Below are 16,372 nucleotides of genomic sequence, written 5' to 3'. Positions count from 1 at the left end.
AATAAGCTTCTTACTAATGACACGTATCCATAGTATAGCATTTTTGTGACCAATATATTGAAGGCTTTGGTTCATAAAGTTGAAAGACAAGTGGATTCAAAGCTGCTTGGAGGTGAGTGATCTTTCAGTCTTATTTGGTTTTAGATTCATGGCAGAGAGAACAGAAAACAAAGAACAGTCATCTAGGATGTGAAATGACAGACTGAAGAACTGGATACCATACCAAAACCATACCATTTTATTCCACTTTTCCACTAATTCCATCATGTGAATCCTTGAACACCAGCATACAGCATTCTAAAGGAGGAAAATTTGTTTCTTCTGTGTTAAAAAAGTGGTTTATTTTGTTGGGTTTTTTTTTTAAATTAGGAGTTCTAATTGCCTTTTTTTTTTTTGCCTTTCAATGGTCAAAATAGTTTGCAACCGTTTCATTTATTTATTCAGCCCTCCACATATTTGATGCATACCAAGTTTCATCAGGTGCAAGAACTGTGCCAGGCATGCCTTTACAGCACTTGTACCCAGTGATTGCTGAGCTGCTTCTACAACTGGCAAGTGCCCACCTCACATGTCAACCAGGGATCTCTCTGAAGAGACTTGAGTGGTTTCTAGTCCACAGCACCAGTCTCTTCATTGCTTCTTCATGATGTGTCAGATATAGACTGTCTTCCCTCTTACATTTGTCTGAGCTCTGGAGGCAAGCGAGCACTTTTAACAGTTGAGAAAGAACATGAGAAAATGCAATAGTTCTCCCCATGCTCTATTATCAGATAGTCATCTGTCTCATCATGTTTTGTTGATAGGTTTTGAGATGCCTGTGCTGTTAGACCTTGATCCCACAAGCTACTGCCTGCTGCTTGGAGTGTTTGCACTCACCTTGTGCTCAACAACCACAGATACAAAGTCCTAAGCAGCGGCTTACCCAGAAAGTCTGGTACAAGGAGCATTTCACACTTATGTCTTCAAAGTTACACACTATTTTGCAAATTTCAATAAATTGTCTGTTAAAGCACTGGAAGTACCACTAAGCTCTGTAGAACCCTGTCATCTGCAAGTTTGCAGCACATTTTATTTTTCAGTAGCTGAGAAAATACCTACTAAACATGTTAAATTGTGGAGAAGCACAGTGGCCTTTATTTGCAGATACTGAGTATGCTGAAGGCAGGATGGAGGGGAGAAAACAGGTTTTGGCTTGCAGATACAGCTCTTCTGGACACTTCCATTCACATAAGGGATAAATGGCTGAAGAAATGCTGTCTCTGAACGTGAGAGTCAAGAAATTACAAGCTTCATGTGATCATTTGCTTATGCCTTCTAAAGGGGTAAAAACATATTCCTTTATTTAAGATCCATTTTTATCTAAGGCCAAAGTAACTGCGCAAGTATTTCAGTATTATGCACAATTTAAAAAGAAAAATTAGCTCAGCCCTCCAATCCAGAACAAGGTCAGAGAGACAGCTGGATAAATGTTTACCTGCAATTTAGGGTGCAGTAGAATTTTGTACCAAGGTGGTTTATCCTCACATTTATGGAAAGCACTTTACATTTACTAATAAAATTTGCCTATTATAAATCAGAACAATTCAAACCACCACAGTCACTTAAAACACTCAAATCAGCCCTTTCTTCCCTAATGAATGTGACAAATTGAGGGATTCACGTGCACACTGTCAAGTTTGTTTCCAAGTAGCAATGACAGTTTCTTCATATTTATAACTCACAGATTTTTTTTTTTTCAAGTTCTCGCAGTGGTGCTGGGCCTGAATGCAATTCCTAGTTCGAATGCCAGGAGCAGCAATGCAGTTGTGCATCTTGTAAAGGCCAGTGTTTATTGTTTAAGTCTGAATAAAAATATAGCAATTACTTTGACTCCTAAGAAGTAGCCATCACTAACTGGCCTATACAGAGGTTTACCTGTACACAGTAATGTTTGAGTATCCTAGAGTAATCTATGTATCACATGTACACACATACATATAATCCATTTATGTAATACACATAAGATTAACATAACATACATGAAACACTGAGCATTCATCAACACCTTTTGTGCTATGCAGAGTTCATACCTGCAGTATGTCTGTACCTTCAGTTGCAAAGCACCATTAATACAAGCAGCATTTTTCCATTACTGATGTGGGAGAGGATCGTCCATGCCACTTGGCATCTCCCCAGTAACCATCGCTTTTCTTACTTGACTGAACATATTCCTTTCCCCCTTGAGACTAAAATCTCCTCTGTTCATTTTTAGTGTTACAGGAATACAGTCATTTTTTTAATATCATTGATTAGAAGAAAAAGTCACTGCTTTGGTGGCATCTTTAAAGCACAGTCTCTGTAAGCTGTAACAGTTCTATTTCACAATTAGGAAAAAAAAGCAGAACCTCTAAAAGATTATCAGTACTTGATTAATTGTATTTAACTGAAGCAGCAGTTATTGGTAAATTTAAAGCATAAGTATCTGAAAAATTCACCTCATCACAAACCAAATACTCTAATAAGCAGTGAGAAGGAGTGAGTTTTACCAAATTTTGGAAAAATCTGAGAACTGCTGCTATTTTTGCTCAAAGTTATATCACTAGATTTTCTTATTATGACTTGCTTCCTATGCCTCTAGTTCAAGAGGAGAACCAAGCAGGAAAGGCAACAACCAACCCAACAGTCCACCCATCACAGTTGTCTATGCAGAGCCAACCCTTCCCTCTCCTATCTTCCCTTATGCATATACCAAGTCAGTTGGGCTTGGTACATAACATGGATGGCAGCAGAAGAAACGCAACCCAAAAAGGAGAGGGAAAAAGGGCCCTTTGCTTTAAAGAGGTGACCTGGAGAAACTGGTCTCAGCGGGGTAGATTAACTAGCAGCTGTCAAAATATCATTTACTAGCTATGTAGATTCCTGTTCTCCAAAGAGATGCTGTCAAGTAAAATAGACCTAAAATGTGACAGGCTTTGTTATTATTGTAACAAGGTGGTCTCTTCCAAATTCTAGATACGCATTTCAGTAATGTGATGTGACATCTTTGTAGGAAAAGTCCAAAACACTTAATGCTGCAATTTAGCTGGGACAGAACTGGGTACGAGGCGACTGGAGAACGTACTGCAAAATAAGTATGAGTGAGGGTAGAGAGAAACATCTGGAAATGCCAGGCAAGTAGGAATTACAAATGAACAAAGAGATGGACTCATGCATTTGGAGCTGAAGGAAGAAGTGAACTGAACAGACCCAGTACAGAGGTGAAAGAGGGGAAGGTACGAAGAAAGGGTAGAAAGATTGGCTTAAAGTGGGAGATTAGCCTTCTGTCTTTGGAGCCCTTTAGAGAAAGTTGGTTGGCTGTTCAGGTGGGTTTTCTGCAGCCGTGAGGTCTAGATCAATAATCCCAAACTGAGCTCCTGAGCCAATGATCACTTGTAAGACTGTAGCGAGTAACCTGCCTCTTATTCCTAGGACTGTCTAAAACAGTGAGATTAAATTGCCTTGTTAGTTTTTTTAATTAAAAGTCAGAGTTTGTGAGAGCATGGTGAAATAGAGAGAGCTGGGACTGATCCACAGTCTAGAAAGTTTGCAGGCCACTAGTGCAGAAACTTAAAGCAGAGGTTTTCAGTTAATGATCTCTCTAGGGCTTTAAATAAAATGTCAGATATCCTGAGACTCATCATAACACCACAGGAGCTGGCAGCACTGCTCTCTGGGGCATTCTTAGTCCACTGCAGAGCCAGCATTTGCACGCTACTTTTTGTTATTAAGCCCAGCTGGACTGTAATCTTCCCTTCCTTTCCCTACACCTTCTTTGCTATTTGCAAAGATATATACTTCATTACACGAGAAATAATAAGCGCTCATAAATTACTGGTGAGCCACGTGCAGTAAACCTAGGAAAAAACAGTGCTATTGCTGAAGTCTACTAAGCAGGAACAAGTTTTGTAAAATGAGAAAAACTCTCCTCAGAGAAATGCTTTGGTTTCTCGAATGTTACATCTGTCTGTACTGGATGGGATGGATAAAATTGCAGTTAAATGATGGTGCAACTTTTCTTTTTTCTTTCCTTCTTTATTTTTTCTTTATTTCTTTTTTGGCAGCATCCTTCCATTTACTAATTGTTCGCCAGCAAGTTTTATGTGAATAGAAAGCCTGAAAATAATTCTCATGAGTATTCAATTTGAACATCCGGTATCATCATGAATGTAACTGATATAATGAGCGTCTCTGCATTGAATGTAGGCTACATGGTGAGGACAGGACTTTGAAGCATCTGCACCTGAATAAAGCAGGTTTTGTAAAAGAATAAATCTCCCTCCCAGTGTGCAGGCCCTAACTCCCACTAACATTAATGACAATAACCCCTCCACATATAGGATAATTAGTGCCCTTGGAGTTTATATTTGCAGGCACTGAGACATTCAAAAGAAGTGTGCCTGACATTAGAAAAAAAGTGGAAATTGCTTCATTGTTTGGTTATATTATGTCTGAAGGGGGAAAGAAAGAACTGTTCATGGCTATGTTAGCTTGTGATTGCCCCAAGTTATTTATTTTTATACCATTCTAATTCTGTTTACAGAGTTTATTCAGGCTAGTTAGCTAGCTGCTTTCAAGCTTTCAACCAAAGGACTTTTTTTAAAAAGCCAAGTGACATAGTCTATTTTTGTGAAAACATGGGAGAACAATGGAAGAGGCATTTATTAAAGAATGCAGCATAGGAATAATGTTGCTTTTATCTGCTAATATCACACATATGTCTATGCATTTGTCATTGACATCCAAGCACTATTTATGCTGGTGATCAGATATTTAGTAACTGTCCATAAAGAAGTGTCCTCTTGGAACTCAAGGCAATGGATCAAAACCACTTTAGATATCAGAGGACTCAGAAGCCTGACGTTGTTGTAAAGTGGGCTGAGAAGGTGCTTCGAAGTGACCAAGGTGTAGCTTGGTCTTACTCTTCCAGAAAGCTTCTTGGAGATACCATCAAAGAGTCGCTTTCCCAAATGCCTTTGAACTGTATACAGAGCATGTGTAACTAAAACTTGTTCTCAGAGCTCAGTTTTTATGGTAGGGTTTACAGAAGTCAGGTGTGAGACAAGTGGATCTATACCTGGGCAGTTATAGGTCATAATGGCCTCAACCCCTTCTGCCAGGAGCTGCCAGCTAGTGGAGGATACAGAGAGAGGGTCAGCTTCAACAGTTCGCAGTGGAGCCATAGGTTAAAGCTTCTTTAGTTGCTCAGTGTCCCCCTCCCCACCTCAGAGACCATCCAGCTTTCCATCTGCAATGAGGGCCATGCCTTCCTTCCCACCACCTCTCAGACCTCCTGCAAACTCAACCTTCCCACCCACCTCAAGGTGTGGGTCACTCACTGGCTCACACACTTCCTGCCACTGAGCAACCACGATGGGATCCTCAGACCATAGCACAAAAATTAATTTCCTGTGGGCTGGAACGCTACGTAGAGCTTTATAGGGTAAAAATGAATGAGGGTCCAGTGGTCCCATCTAATATATGGAAATGGAAGTTTTTTCCTTCAAGGCAGCCCCAGACTCAGCTTCGCCCTTTCCTGATGCATACCAGCATGCGCACACTATGTATCCTCTCATAGTTTTGCGTTCAACATGAAACTGGACCCATTTTACAGCATCAAGACATAGCTCATACCTTTCCAGATCCTCCAGAAACATCTTTCCTTGCTGATGTTCCCCTTGTTGTACTGCTTCACAGTTCACCTATTTGAAAAACAGGCAAGCTAGCTAGAGGCCAAGGATAAGTTTTATTGTTTGTATTTATAGTTGTGAACTTTGTGTCCTTATTTCTCTCATCTCACATTTGTTCAGTCCCTCAAGCTGGAAACTCTTTGAAGAAGTAGCTGTGTCTTGCAAGATGGCTTTTTTTGACATTGTAAATGCTCTGCAATGGAAGTGTTGCAAAAAATTACCATAATAACAGCCATCATTTTGACAGTTTTTGATGCTTCTCTTGTTGATGTTATCAAAAGGAACATTAGATCATTTTAAACCTTATTTCCAAGTTAAGAAATTAGGATAATGGCATTAGTAGAACTCAGATGGCAGGAAGGTTTGGGAATATGCTCTTCATCTGCTTTCATCCACGTCCCTGCATCGAAATGTTGTCTGAAGTTCCCAAACCCTGACAAATTCTGCTGAAGAGGCTAGAACCAAAGGTCTGAAGATAGACAAATAAGCACAGACATTGTCAGTTTTATGATCTATTTCTATACAAGTATAGAAGAATCTATAGAAAAAAATCTATAGAAAAAATTCTGCTAGGAGGACCTAAGAGAATTCGGTGCTCTTGAGTTTACCTGAGGGTTTTCTGTTCTTGTTGTTAGTGTTTGCTTACTTGTTTTTCAGTTGCTATTTCCAGACTGCTTCAGACTCTTGAGATAAGCTACTGCCTATACATTTCAGCTTGGAGTGTCCCCAGTATGCATAGCAGTCTGCCATTAATGTTAACCATAATATTATTAGGGCATCATCTACTGAGAAATGCACAGCTCAGGTGTCCATTAATAAAACTGGTAGAAAATTTCAAATTCTCCCTAATTTTATCAATAAATAGATACAATCAGAGATGTGGGGCTTTCACTTTATTTCCTGGCCACTATGACATGATGTGAGTCATAAAATACTACAATTACCCTGTATCAACTGTGAAGACTTACTCTATATTGTCTCCAGTAGGCATTATTATGTATTAGGTTAAATGTAATCACAGAGTAATAGCTAAAAGTAAAAGGTACAGATCAGTACTAGTCATAAGAAAGCACACTCCTAACTAGCCGAGATAGATGCCCTAGAAAAATAAAGTTAATTGTTTGTTTCTTCTGAGACATCAGTCAGTGGGTATATCCTTAGACTTCAGTGGATTTCTGATCAGCCAGTCACTTCTTGTTTTAAAGAGAGTGTCTTTTTGCTTTGGGTCTAGCCTGGGTCCACTACATGGAGTCTGTTTTGCCACTGAGGCTGTTGCCAAATTGTATGTAGCACTTGTGACTCAGCACAAGAAAATCACACTAACCTCTTAGACGTCCTCAAAATACCAGTGTGAAGGTTTCCCCCACTTACTTATGTCTAATCTTCCTCCAGCCATTTCTCTGAGACTGGCCAGTATCATTTTGCATCCCTCTGCTTGCGGCACGGGCAGCTATTTGAGATTCCTGTCAGAGTTTTCCTTTGATCTAGCTTCTGTGTATATAGTTCTTCTGTAAATGCTTTCAGAATTCATTGTCTTTTTATCCAAAGGTGCTTTTTAGCATGTCTCAGAGAAGGATTCTGTAGATGAGTATCTGAACTACCAAACTTTAAAGGGCATGAGAAGTTGCACTGAGATGAGCTGAGTAAACTTTTTTCCAACAAAAAATATATATTATTAGCTTTACCAATTAAGTCACAGCAAAAATTTCTGTAAAACTTTAAAAAATATTTATGTTTTAAAATGCAGATTCCCTTTCCCCCAAAATTCTCCTCTAATTTTAATTTAGTATGTATTGAAGTGCCTTTTTTATATAATATATAATATGGTTATATGTAATTATTATAAATGATATATATAATTAAAATTAGATTATACTTCATTTTATATATAATAGATATTTTGTTTGGAATCAAAAGAGACATTGGTCTGAATCCAGAATCCAGTTCACTAAAATATAAATATCTTAAAATTATAGTTATGTTAGGTCAACATAAAGAATGCTTCTGGTTTTGTTTAAAACAGTTACCCAGTGCTGAATGAGCTGGAGCCCCTGGGGTCCACCAGATGTCTTTCTTTGACTTATTCTCCTTTTCTGCTAACCAGTCTGTCCACAAATGTTAGGAACCAGCTACTTGTAGTTTTAAATTAAATAGCAAAAGAACTACATGTATTTAATGCCATATCGTTTGTGGACTCTTATCTATAATTAATTCCTTTAAAAGTCTGCAACAATTTACTTCTGTTGCACTGCTGCTATGTGTGTTGCATCCTCTTATTTAAGGATGTATTTCTACCTTGGACTCCATCTTTAATTGCTTACTATGAATGGCTAAGAAGATCACCAGAGTGTATAATAATGTTGATAAGACATTGTACACCTCTGAGAATCCTGCCTAATATCACACTTATCTCTGCTGTATTCTTATTCTCTTACTTTAGGTTGTTTGGGATGTTTCCATTTTGTCCTAAAATAGATTGTAACCTCTTCCAAATACAGGCTTTGTGTTCTGGTGTCTACAATCTTGAATAACGGGGCACCCATCCTTGAATGGGACTTCTTGGTACTACTGTAATGTAATTATTGTTGTATAGGTTTTAATACAGTATAGTAAAGATAATTTTAAAATAATAAAATAAAATAATAGTATTCAGAGGTGCAACTCTGAATTTTTTAGCAGTGAAAAAGCTGTATTGTATTTCTAAAGGAAAAATGGATGGTTACCCTCACTGCTCATATAGAAAGTGACTTGCTCCATTTGGATGAGTTATTTTTTAAACCCTAATAGGTTCATCACCTACAGGTTAGTTACTTTTGCAATATGTCGTAGCCCTTTCAATTTCCCCTAATTTGCTGCCCCTGTAGCAGACTTCTCATGCTGTTCCTAGCCCCACTTAATAGCCTGAACTCACCCAGGAGGACAAAAGGAGAGAGTTCTCCAACTGGGCTGTAGTGTGATGCAGAAAATACACACGAGCAGCTTTTCCAGGTAGGGCAGCCTGAACCTCGGCTGAATCTGGGTCCTGACCCACATTTCAGTGGGGATGGTGATTAACAAGTACATAGGCCTTACGACCTCCACTTATACAGCAGCTCTCAGAAGATTTTTAAGGGCTGGATTAGGCGATGGACACAAATGAATTACTACTCCCAAGCCACCATAAAAACTTGAGTATGCCCATGATGGTCTCCTTTCATGCGCTCAGAGAGCAGAGGAATCAGCAGTTTCTGGCTGGAATTCAGTATTGCATTTAAAAAATATATTTTTTTTTAATTTAGGGAGAGTCTAATTGGTATGAGTAAGAGAACACAAATGACAGAGAGAGACTTTTTTTAGCAAGGCCTGTAGTGACAAGACAAGGGGTAACAAGCTTAAACTGAAAGAGGGTAGATTTAGATTGGACATAAGGAAGACTTTTTTTACAATAAGAGTGGTGAGATGCTGACACAGGTTGCCCAGAGAAGTTGTGGATGCCCCCTCCCTGGCAGTGTTCAAGGCCAGGTTGGATGGGGCTTTGAGCACCCTGATCTAGTGAAAGATGTCCCTGCCCGTGGCAGGGGCGTTGGACTAGATGATCTCTAAAGGTCTTTTCTAACCCAAACTGTTTAATTTTGACTTGAATTTTTGTTAGACTGAGGTTTTTATTTGCTTGGCCTTTTTTTTTCCTTTTAGCATAGCTTGTTGACTCTTACAAAAAAAAAAAAAAAAAAGGATTTCATCCTCTTATTTGCCCATTGGACTCATCATTGCAATTTCTTGAGTGTAAATTTTGTCATGGAAGGATGATTACATGCTTTTCGGAACAATTTAATTTGATGTAACAATACTGTAACTGTTGCTAAATCTTCCAGAGAGATTCTGTAGAATGTCCAAATTAAGCACAATAACCAATCCATGTCTGTATTTGAATAGTAGCTAACTGTACTTTATTTTGGATAGTGCATTTGTACTATTTTAAAATTAGTAAAAGTTATCTGAGAAAAAGGTAGATTTGTCCTACCAAAGATAAAACATTTTTATGGGTAATGAAATATTGTGACATTCTATCTAAGTGCTGATATAATTTCAGAAATGTGTTGAATCATGTTATCGTGGGGAACAGGGGACTGTTTATCTGCGGAAGGTCTAGTCAAGAGAGGCCTAACATTAAATGGAGTTAATATACAATTTCCTGTAATTTGGAGTTTAACCATATTGCTACTGTAGGTGAGCAAGAAAGAATTCTGTGATACCAAGCCTGAAATCATTTAATCTGGAATGTAAATCAGTTATGTGCTTCAGTTACCAAATGTTGATAGAATTGGCTATGGTAGATTGTTGTTTTTTAATTACAGCTGCTCTGTAATGTTGTTGTGTTACCAGGTTCCAAGAAGGAAAATAGTACAGCATGGCAGTTTGCTATGCCAAATGACCACAGCTACTGCCAAGTATAAATGCTACCCCGAGTGGGTTCTTCTATAGGAAATAACCACATCCCTAAAGTAATGAATGTCACACTTCCCTATATGTATTTATGTTTGGATAATTTATTTAAATAATGTACCTAGTACATGCTTTATAGCCTTCTGCCTTTTGCTACACAAATTTTAGCTTATATTGCAGACTGTGCAAGTCATTTGGCAAATGTAATTTCCATCCCTGCATACTAATCGATTTCTTCACAAACACCTGCTATCAGTTATGATAATAAAAATGTCATTCTAAATTGAAAAGGGGCCAAATGGAGCTTCCTAAGGAAATGACTTAAGTGTCTTTCAATGCCTGTAACGTAGTAATGTTCTTGTAGTGCCAACACTTTTTTTGAGCATTTGCATTTTATATAATTTTACTCTATTACATCATTTTTCTGTCTAAATGGTTCCTCATAACCATTGCGACAAAGTAGTTCATAGTGAGATTGGAGAGAAATTTCTGTATTTTCTCTCTCATGGGATTAAATCCAGCAACTTTATGTAGTCGAAATTCCTTAGCACAGATCTGATTGGAACATCTGGCCTCTACACTAGTATAAATACTAAATGGTTGTATCAGTTCCTATAACATCGCTGGGAAAAATGTTGTAAAGTCAGTGGGTGCTTTGCCCTTGGACTGCATGCCAGTTTCTTCCTAAAATATAAGCCTAAATTTAGCAGCCAGATTGCAAGTAGCATTTGAATTATCCAGGGTCACTTTATGGCTCCTTCCATCCCAGGAAATAACTTCCCAGGAACAGTCTTTGCCAGAACCTAATAATTTTCAGCTCTGCTGGGTCTTGTCTCAGCTCCGAAATATCTCACTGACTTTCAACTGTATTGTCGTCTCCCCTGACAATGTCCTCTGCATTACATGTAAGGAAACAATCCACTTTACTGATTTCCTCACATTTTCATTTTCTCTTAGCTCTAGCCGCCCAAGCGTATGCACTAAAGGAAGAGAACGATAGTCTTCGATGGCAGCTGGATGCTTATAGGAATGAAGTGGAGCTCCTGAAACAGGAGAAAGGACAGCTCTTTCGAACAGAAGAAAGCCTTACAAAGGACCAGCAGCTGCAGTTCCTACAGCAGACAATGCAAGGCATGCAGCAGGTATTGCTAAGGAAGAAAAGTACAGGTCGTCTTTTTTAGGAAAGTGATACCACGGGGCTGTGCTATACTCAAGACTATTAGACATGGAAGTCCTGATTTCTTTTCAGAGTCAAAATCTTACAGATTTCAGATGGGGGAAAGGGGAGGAGGAATTTGGGACATATTTTGGGTAGTCATTTTAGGAATTCTTAAAATGTAAACCCACCAGTCATTGAAGAAAAGTCCTTATGCATGTTTACTTAGGAACAAATTACTTTGGTACATCCCCTATTGCTCTCCTCACTTAATCCGATTGGCCCTAATTCTGCGCAAAAGTTCAAGAAAGTTTGTCCACTATAGCATAGTCAGTGCTCTGTGGTGCCTTTGTTTGCATTCATCTGCATCTTTAGATGCATCTCCACTTTTTGGCTTTGTCTTTTTTCTGCTGACTCTTGTTTGAGGAGGACTGAGACATCTCCAGCTTGTCCAGACTACCCTCCTGCTAACTTGCAAGTGAATAGCAACATCAGTGAGCTGATGAGCTTTATTCATTTATGTCGACCCATGGATGTAACCTTTTCATTCAGGCAATTTTTAAGTGGTTTAGTGCAGCAACAAAGCTTTTCCTCTGACATCAGTCAGACAGAAACTGCAATGTGTCCCTGCAGGGGGTGTTCAGTTTATCTTATCTGTTCTCCCTTATTTGTCAGTGTGCTCCTGATGTTGTGCTGGGCAAGTCTTGGCAAGCACATTCAGACTGCTCCCACTGCTTGATCTGACATGTCCGCTAACTCATAAGCACTCCTCGTTCAACATGCACGTGCATAACCTCTTTCCTGCCCAGGGACTTGTATTCAGCTGCTGCATAACAGAGTGCAAGGGCGGTGGCTCACCACAACACTGGATTGGGCTCCCATCTAGAATGGAGCTTCTCAAGATGTCACTGCAGAGGTTAATTTTGCCTCCTTCATCTGTGCCCTGAAGCAAATCACGCACTCCTCTATCACTCCTGGTTATTAGATTCCAGAAGGGGACAAGTTGTACCCAATTCCAGATTGTACTAAGCTGTTTTTTAATGACAAAAACCAGGAGACACTCATTGACATATGAGCTGCCTGGTTGGATTAGGAATTGCATTGCTATCACGGTACCCATCGAATCCAACAAGTCTGCAAATCCTGTCTAACATCAAATAACAGAGCACAAGAGAAGCCTGCATGTGTGTTTATATGAACATAAACCCCTTTAATCCTGCAGAGTTTTACAAAATTAGGATGATTTATGGTATAGTGGAATAATTCTGAATAAAATATTTGAAAAATAGAAAATAAGTCATTGGTATAAAATGGATAAAATCTTTCCTGAACTTAGGAATAAAGTCATTAATCAGAAATATTTGAGGTTTCAGTATGCTTTAGATATGCTTGAGGTCTATTCACAATCTTATCCTTATATAAATGGATACTTAAATATCACTGGCTTCATTAAATTTAACTGCATGTATAAATATTGTGCTAAATTTCAACCTGGTGCTAATTCTCCATTAAAATTAGCGAAAAGTGGGCACAAAATGCTACTAAATCAAAATGCTAGAGACCTAACGCTTATTTTGCATTATTATAATTTCCTACCTGGGTTCTGGATGAAGCATAATCAAGTCTGTAGAATATAAATAGATATCTGTTGTACCTTCAAGCAAACGTTAATAATGCAAGTCAATAACAGAGAGCGACTTACTTATCTCTCTGTTCAGCTAGCAATGGACACTGTAGTTCCTATTCCTCTGAAAGTTTCTATGTTCATGACAATTTTGCTGTGAGGTTCTGAATTTTTCTAGTTTGCCATCTCAGGGTCAGACCTACTAAATCCCAATGGGATATAATTAGAGATGCCCCAAGGAGCTGGAGAAGACACTGCAGATAATCCAGTCTGACAATATGCTGAGGAGGGCAGCAACACAGAAGCACGGGAGGTGGAGTTCAGAATATTTGGTGGGAAATTATCAGTCAATTAAGCAGCTGGATAATGGCTTTGGATTTCAATGATTAGCCATAGTCATGATATCCCATAACCTTTGTGCTTTTCATGCAGTTCATGCATGAATATTTAGAAATAAACCTTTGATTTAGGTATACTTTGTTTCATCTCAACTTGGTTTTGTAAATGTTGAGAGATGACAACCTTAGCTGAAATCCATCAGTATAGCAGGTGCTCAGCATCTATGGAAATCAGTCTCTCTATGAAATATTAAACATACAGCCAGGACTTGAGTGGTAATAATTTAACAAGAGGATCTGTATTCCCTTTTATCCTTTTGTATATATTAAAATTAATTTCAGACAAGGTAAACTGAATGCCATTGAATTCCTGAACCCTACATATATGTCAGCATTAAAAAAATTTATTCCTCCTTCTTTCCTCTTCATTCTCCTCTGCTTTTTCATACACCTCTTCTTCTAACTTTGAAAACTAGAGAGCAAATTATTTGAGCTGCAGCCTGAAAAACAGATTTATGTGAGAAAAAGTGGATGCATTTTCAGAATGAAGAATTTTTTTTTGTAAACATATTTGATGCCAAACAATAGCAAATAACACAACATCAATGTATTTTTAATGTAATTCTACTATATGGACATTTTTCGAGAATCTTTCCCATATTTTCAGGCCTGATGAAATGAATGTTTATTTTCTCTTCCATCACTCCTACTGATCCAAAGTAGCATCAGCAAAATCACACAGATGTTTGCTTATGAGGTATAGCTTATGGGTAGTAGTAGCAACCTGCTTATTTAGTGTGTCTAAAAAAAGAAAATCCTTTGGACTAATGACATTGAACTTACAGGGTTTTTAGTCAACTTCTTCCATAAAACTGTGTCACAGTTTAATTTCATACCCACTGTGAGATCTCAAACAAATGGAAATAATGTCTTGTGTCCATGGTAACAAATGAGATGATACACTTTACCTGATTTTGAGATGGAAATTGAATTAACTTATCACTGCTGCATAGGTGGTATTGCCTTCAATTTGCTTCTATATGAGAACACACATACCAAGCAGATCACTTTTCAAATGGCTCTCTTTTTCCATCAGTGTTTGGTATTCCTTAACAAAGTCTGTGATCACAAGGAAGGATGTTTTAGTTGTAACTATTTTTACAATTCTTCACAGCACAGCTGTAAGAATTTTTTAAATCTTGTCTCTGTCTGAAATGTTTTACCAGATACATGCCTATAGGTAATGCAGAAAATAATATCACCTAGTAGTGCTGCTGAAGCTTGCCATTATAAAACTGAGTTTTCAGCAGGTATATAATTTCTCCAAATTTTAACCATTTGGGTTAGCATATTCCATGTGGAATAGCAAGCAAAATTATTTTTAAATATTCTCATCAAAATGTTTCAGCCATTACAAGAACAAAGCATGAAAACTAAGCTTTTCTTGTTTGTTGTCCACCTAAGAAAATTCCCGAGGAAATGCACTTGCCATGTTCATGCTTTGAAACAAAGACTCAGAATTTGACAGTGAGTCGCTATTGAATTAATGATGTGGCTTCCATATCCTTTGTAAAATCTGCCTGAAACTGATAACATTACAAGCCTTTGAAAAATGTCAGTTTGCCACACGGGAGATGGCACTCATTAGCACATATCCAAGTAAACTGTAGATTTTTACCAGTCACCCAGGGTTGTTCATGAACCACCTCCATAGCACTGCCATTGGTGCAATGTTTTACTCCTTACGTTAGTCCTAAGTCTATAGAGCACACCTCCTGAAGGACAGCTCTCTAATTGAACAAGTTAGTTCCACCTTTTCATCAGGCTTAATTGGCCAAGGTATGGGGCCATGCTTGCATAGCTGTACTGGTTCCTGAACTGGTTCATTTGCCAATAGACTGGTAATTCTGCACGGTGCTTCATTGCATCATGTAAATGTATGATAATGTTCTTTCCTCTCACATCTTCCTGAGCATGACGGGCTGAATTTAAGCTCCTGCAGGCAAGGATGTCATCCAGAAATCTCCATTTAAACCATGCTTCCACCTATGTTTTCTCCAGGAAATGTACACAAGTGCCTACATTTCTGGTATTGCAAATGCTGGGGTGTATCTGGGACATTTAAGAGGCACCTCATAGCCCCAGTCCCCTAAAGGGACCCATTCATTAGCGGAGCTTGGGTTCATACTCCTAACACACAAGCTTCCCTTCGTTGGTGGTGATGCATTAAAGCCTAGCCATGGGGTTACTGTATGAGCAGGGAATGCACAGGATTGCCTCTCCTAAAATTAGTGCTTGGGGTGGAAAGCAAGAACAATAGGAACAGTCATGGGTGGTAGGCATAGGAATGACATAAAGGCTGATACACTGCTGTGGGTGCCACCAACTCTGTTAGCTTGGGATGTCTCAGCAGGAGACTGAACATATTTTGGCCCTGTTGATGACCAATGTGGGTGTCACTCTGATGCAGCGTGATGAAAGTCTTCTTTTGTCTTGTCTTCTTTTTTTCCCTAAACGATATCAATTTCACTTGAATAGCAATGGAGGTTGCAAACCTGAGCACTCAGAAGCCAGGAACTGCCAGAACTACTGCCTGTGTATTTTGCTTTTTATACCTCAGAGACCCTTCCCCATTTGGTGCTGCAGACAGAGAGTACATAGTTTATTGTCACCTATTCAATAACTTCCTGTCCTTGCTGTTCAATATGCAGCTCGAGGTCTTACTGAAAAGACCACATTGCTCTTGACATTTCCTACCTACTGAAGACTAGCTTTTGCAGTTTACTAACTATTTAGCATGCAGAATAAATAGCACATGCATCTGAGACCTGTACACCTTTTTTTAAAGGGCTCTGATAAATGCCAGATGACTAGCAACCATTTCAGGCTTTGTGTTCATCCAGGGAAGGACAGTTTGGTCTGTGATATGCCTCACCATTGTGGTTGGGAGGATGAGAAGCGCTGCTGGAGTGCATTGCAGCTCCCTCCTTACATTCACTGCTCCCTTGAAGGAGGATGACCAGGGTACATATATGGTGATGAGGATGGTGGGGTGCACACAGCTTCCACAGTACAGTCACTGGAAGCAAGATTAGGACCCTTTTGTCTAAGTGAGATGGCACAAGGG

The 16,372-nt window shown here is 38.8% G+C and overlaps 1 protein-coding gene across 1 annotated transcript in view; it reads left to right on the top strand.

Moving 5' to 3' along the window:
- The window catches only part of ENOX1 (ecto-NOX disulfide-thiol exchanger 1), a 391,653-nt gene that overhangs the window by 335,961 nt on the left and 39,320 nt on the right, over positions 1 to 16,372 (top strand). Inside the window, exon 12 of the mRNA XM_068424932.1 lies at positions 11,085 to 11,269. Coding sequence (XP_068281033.1) covers positions 11,085 to 11,269 — 185 coding nt within the window. The remainder of the gene's footprint in view (positions 1 to 11,084; positions 11,270 to 16,372) is intronic.

Source organism: Nyctibius grandis, chromosome 2 (assembly GCF_013368605.1).
Source record: "Nyctibius grandis isolate bNycGra1 chromosome 2, bNycGra1.pri, whole genome shotgun sequence".
Classification (NCBI taxonomy): domain Eukaryota; kingdom Metazoa; phylum Chordata; class Aves; order Nyctibiiformes; family Nyctibiidae; genus Nyctibius; species Nyctibius grandis.
This window is presented reverse-complemented; position numbering and strand designations above follow the sequence as displayed.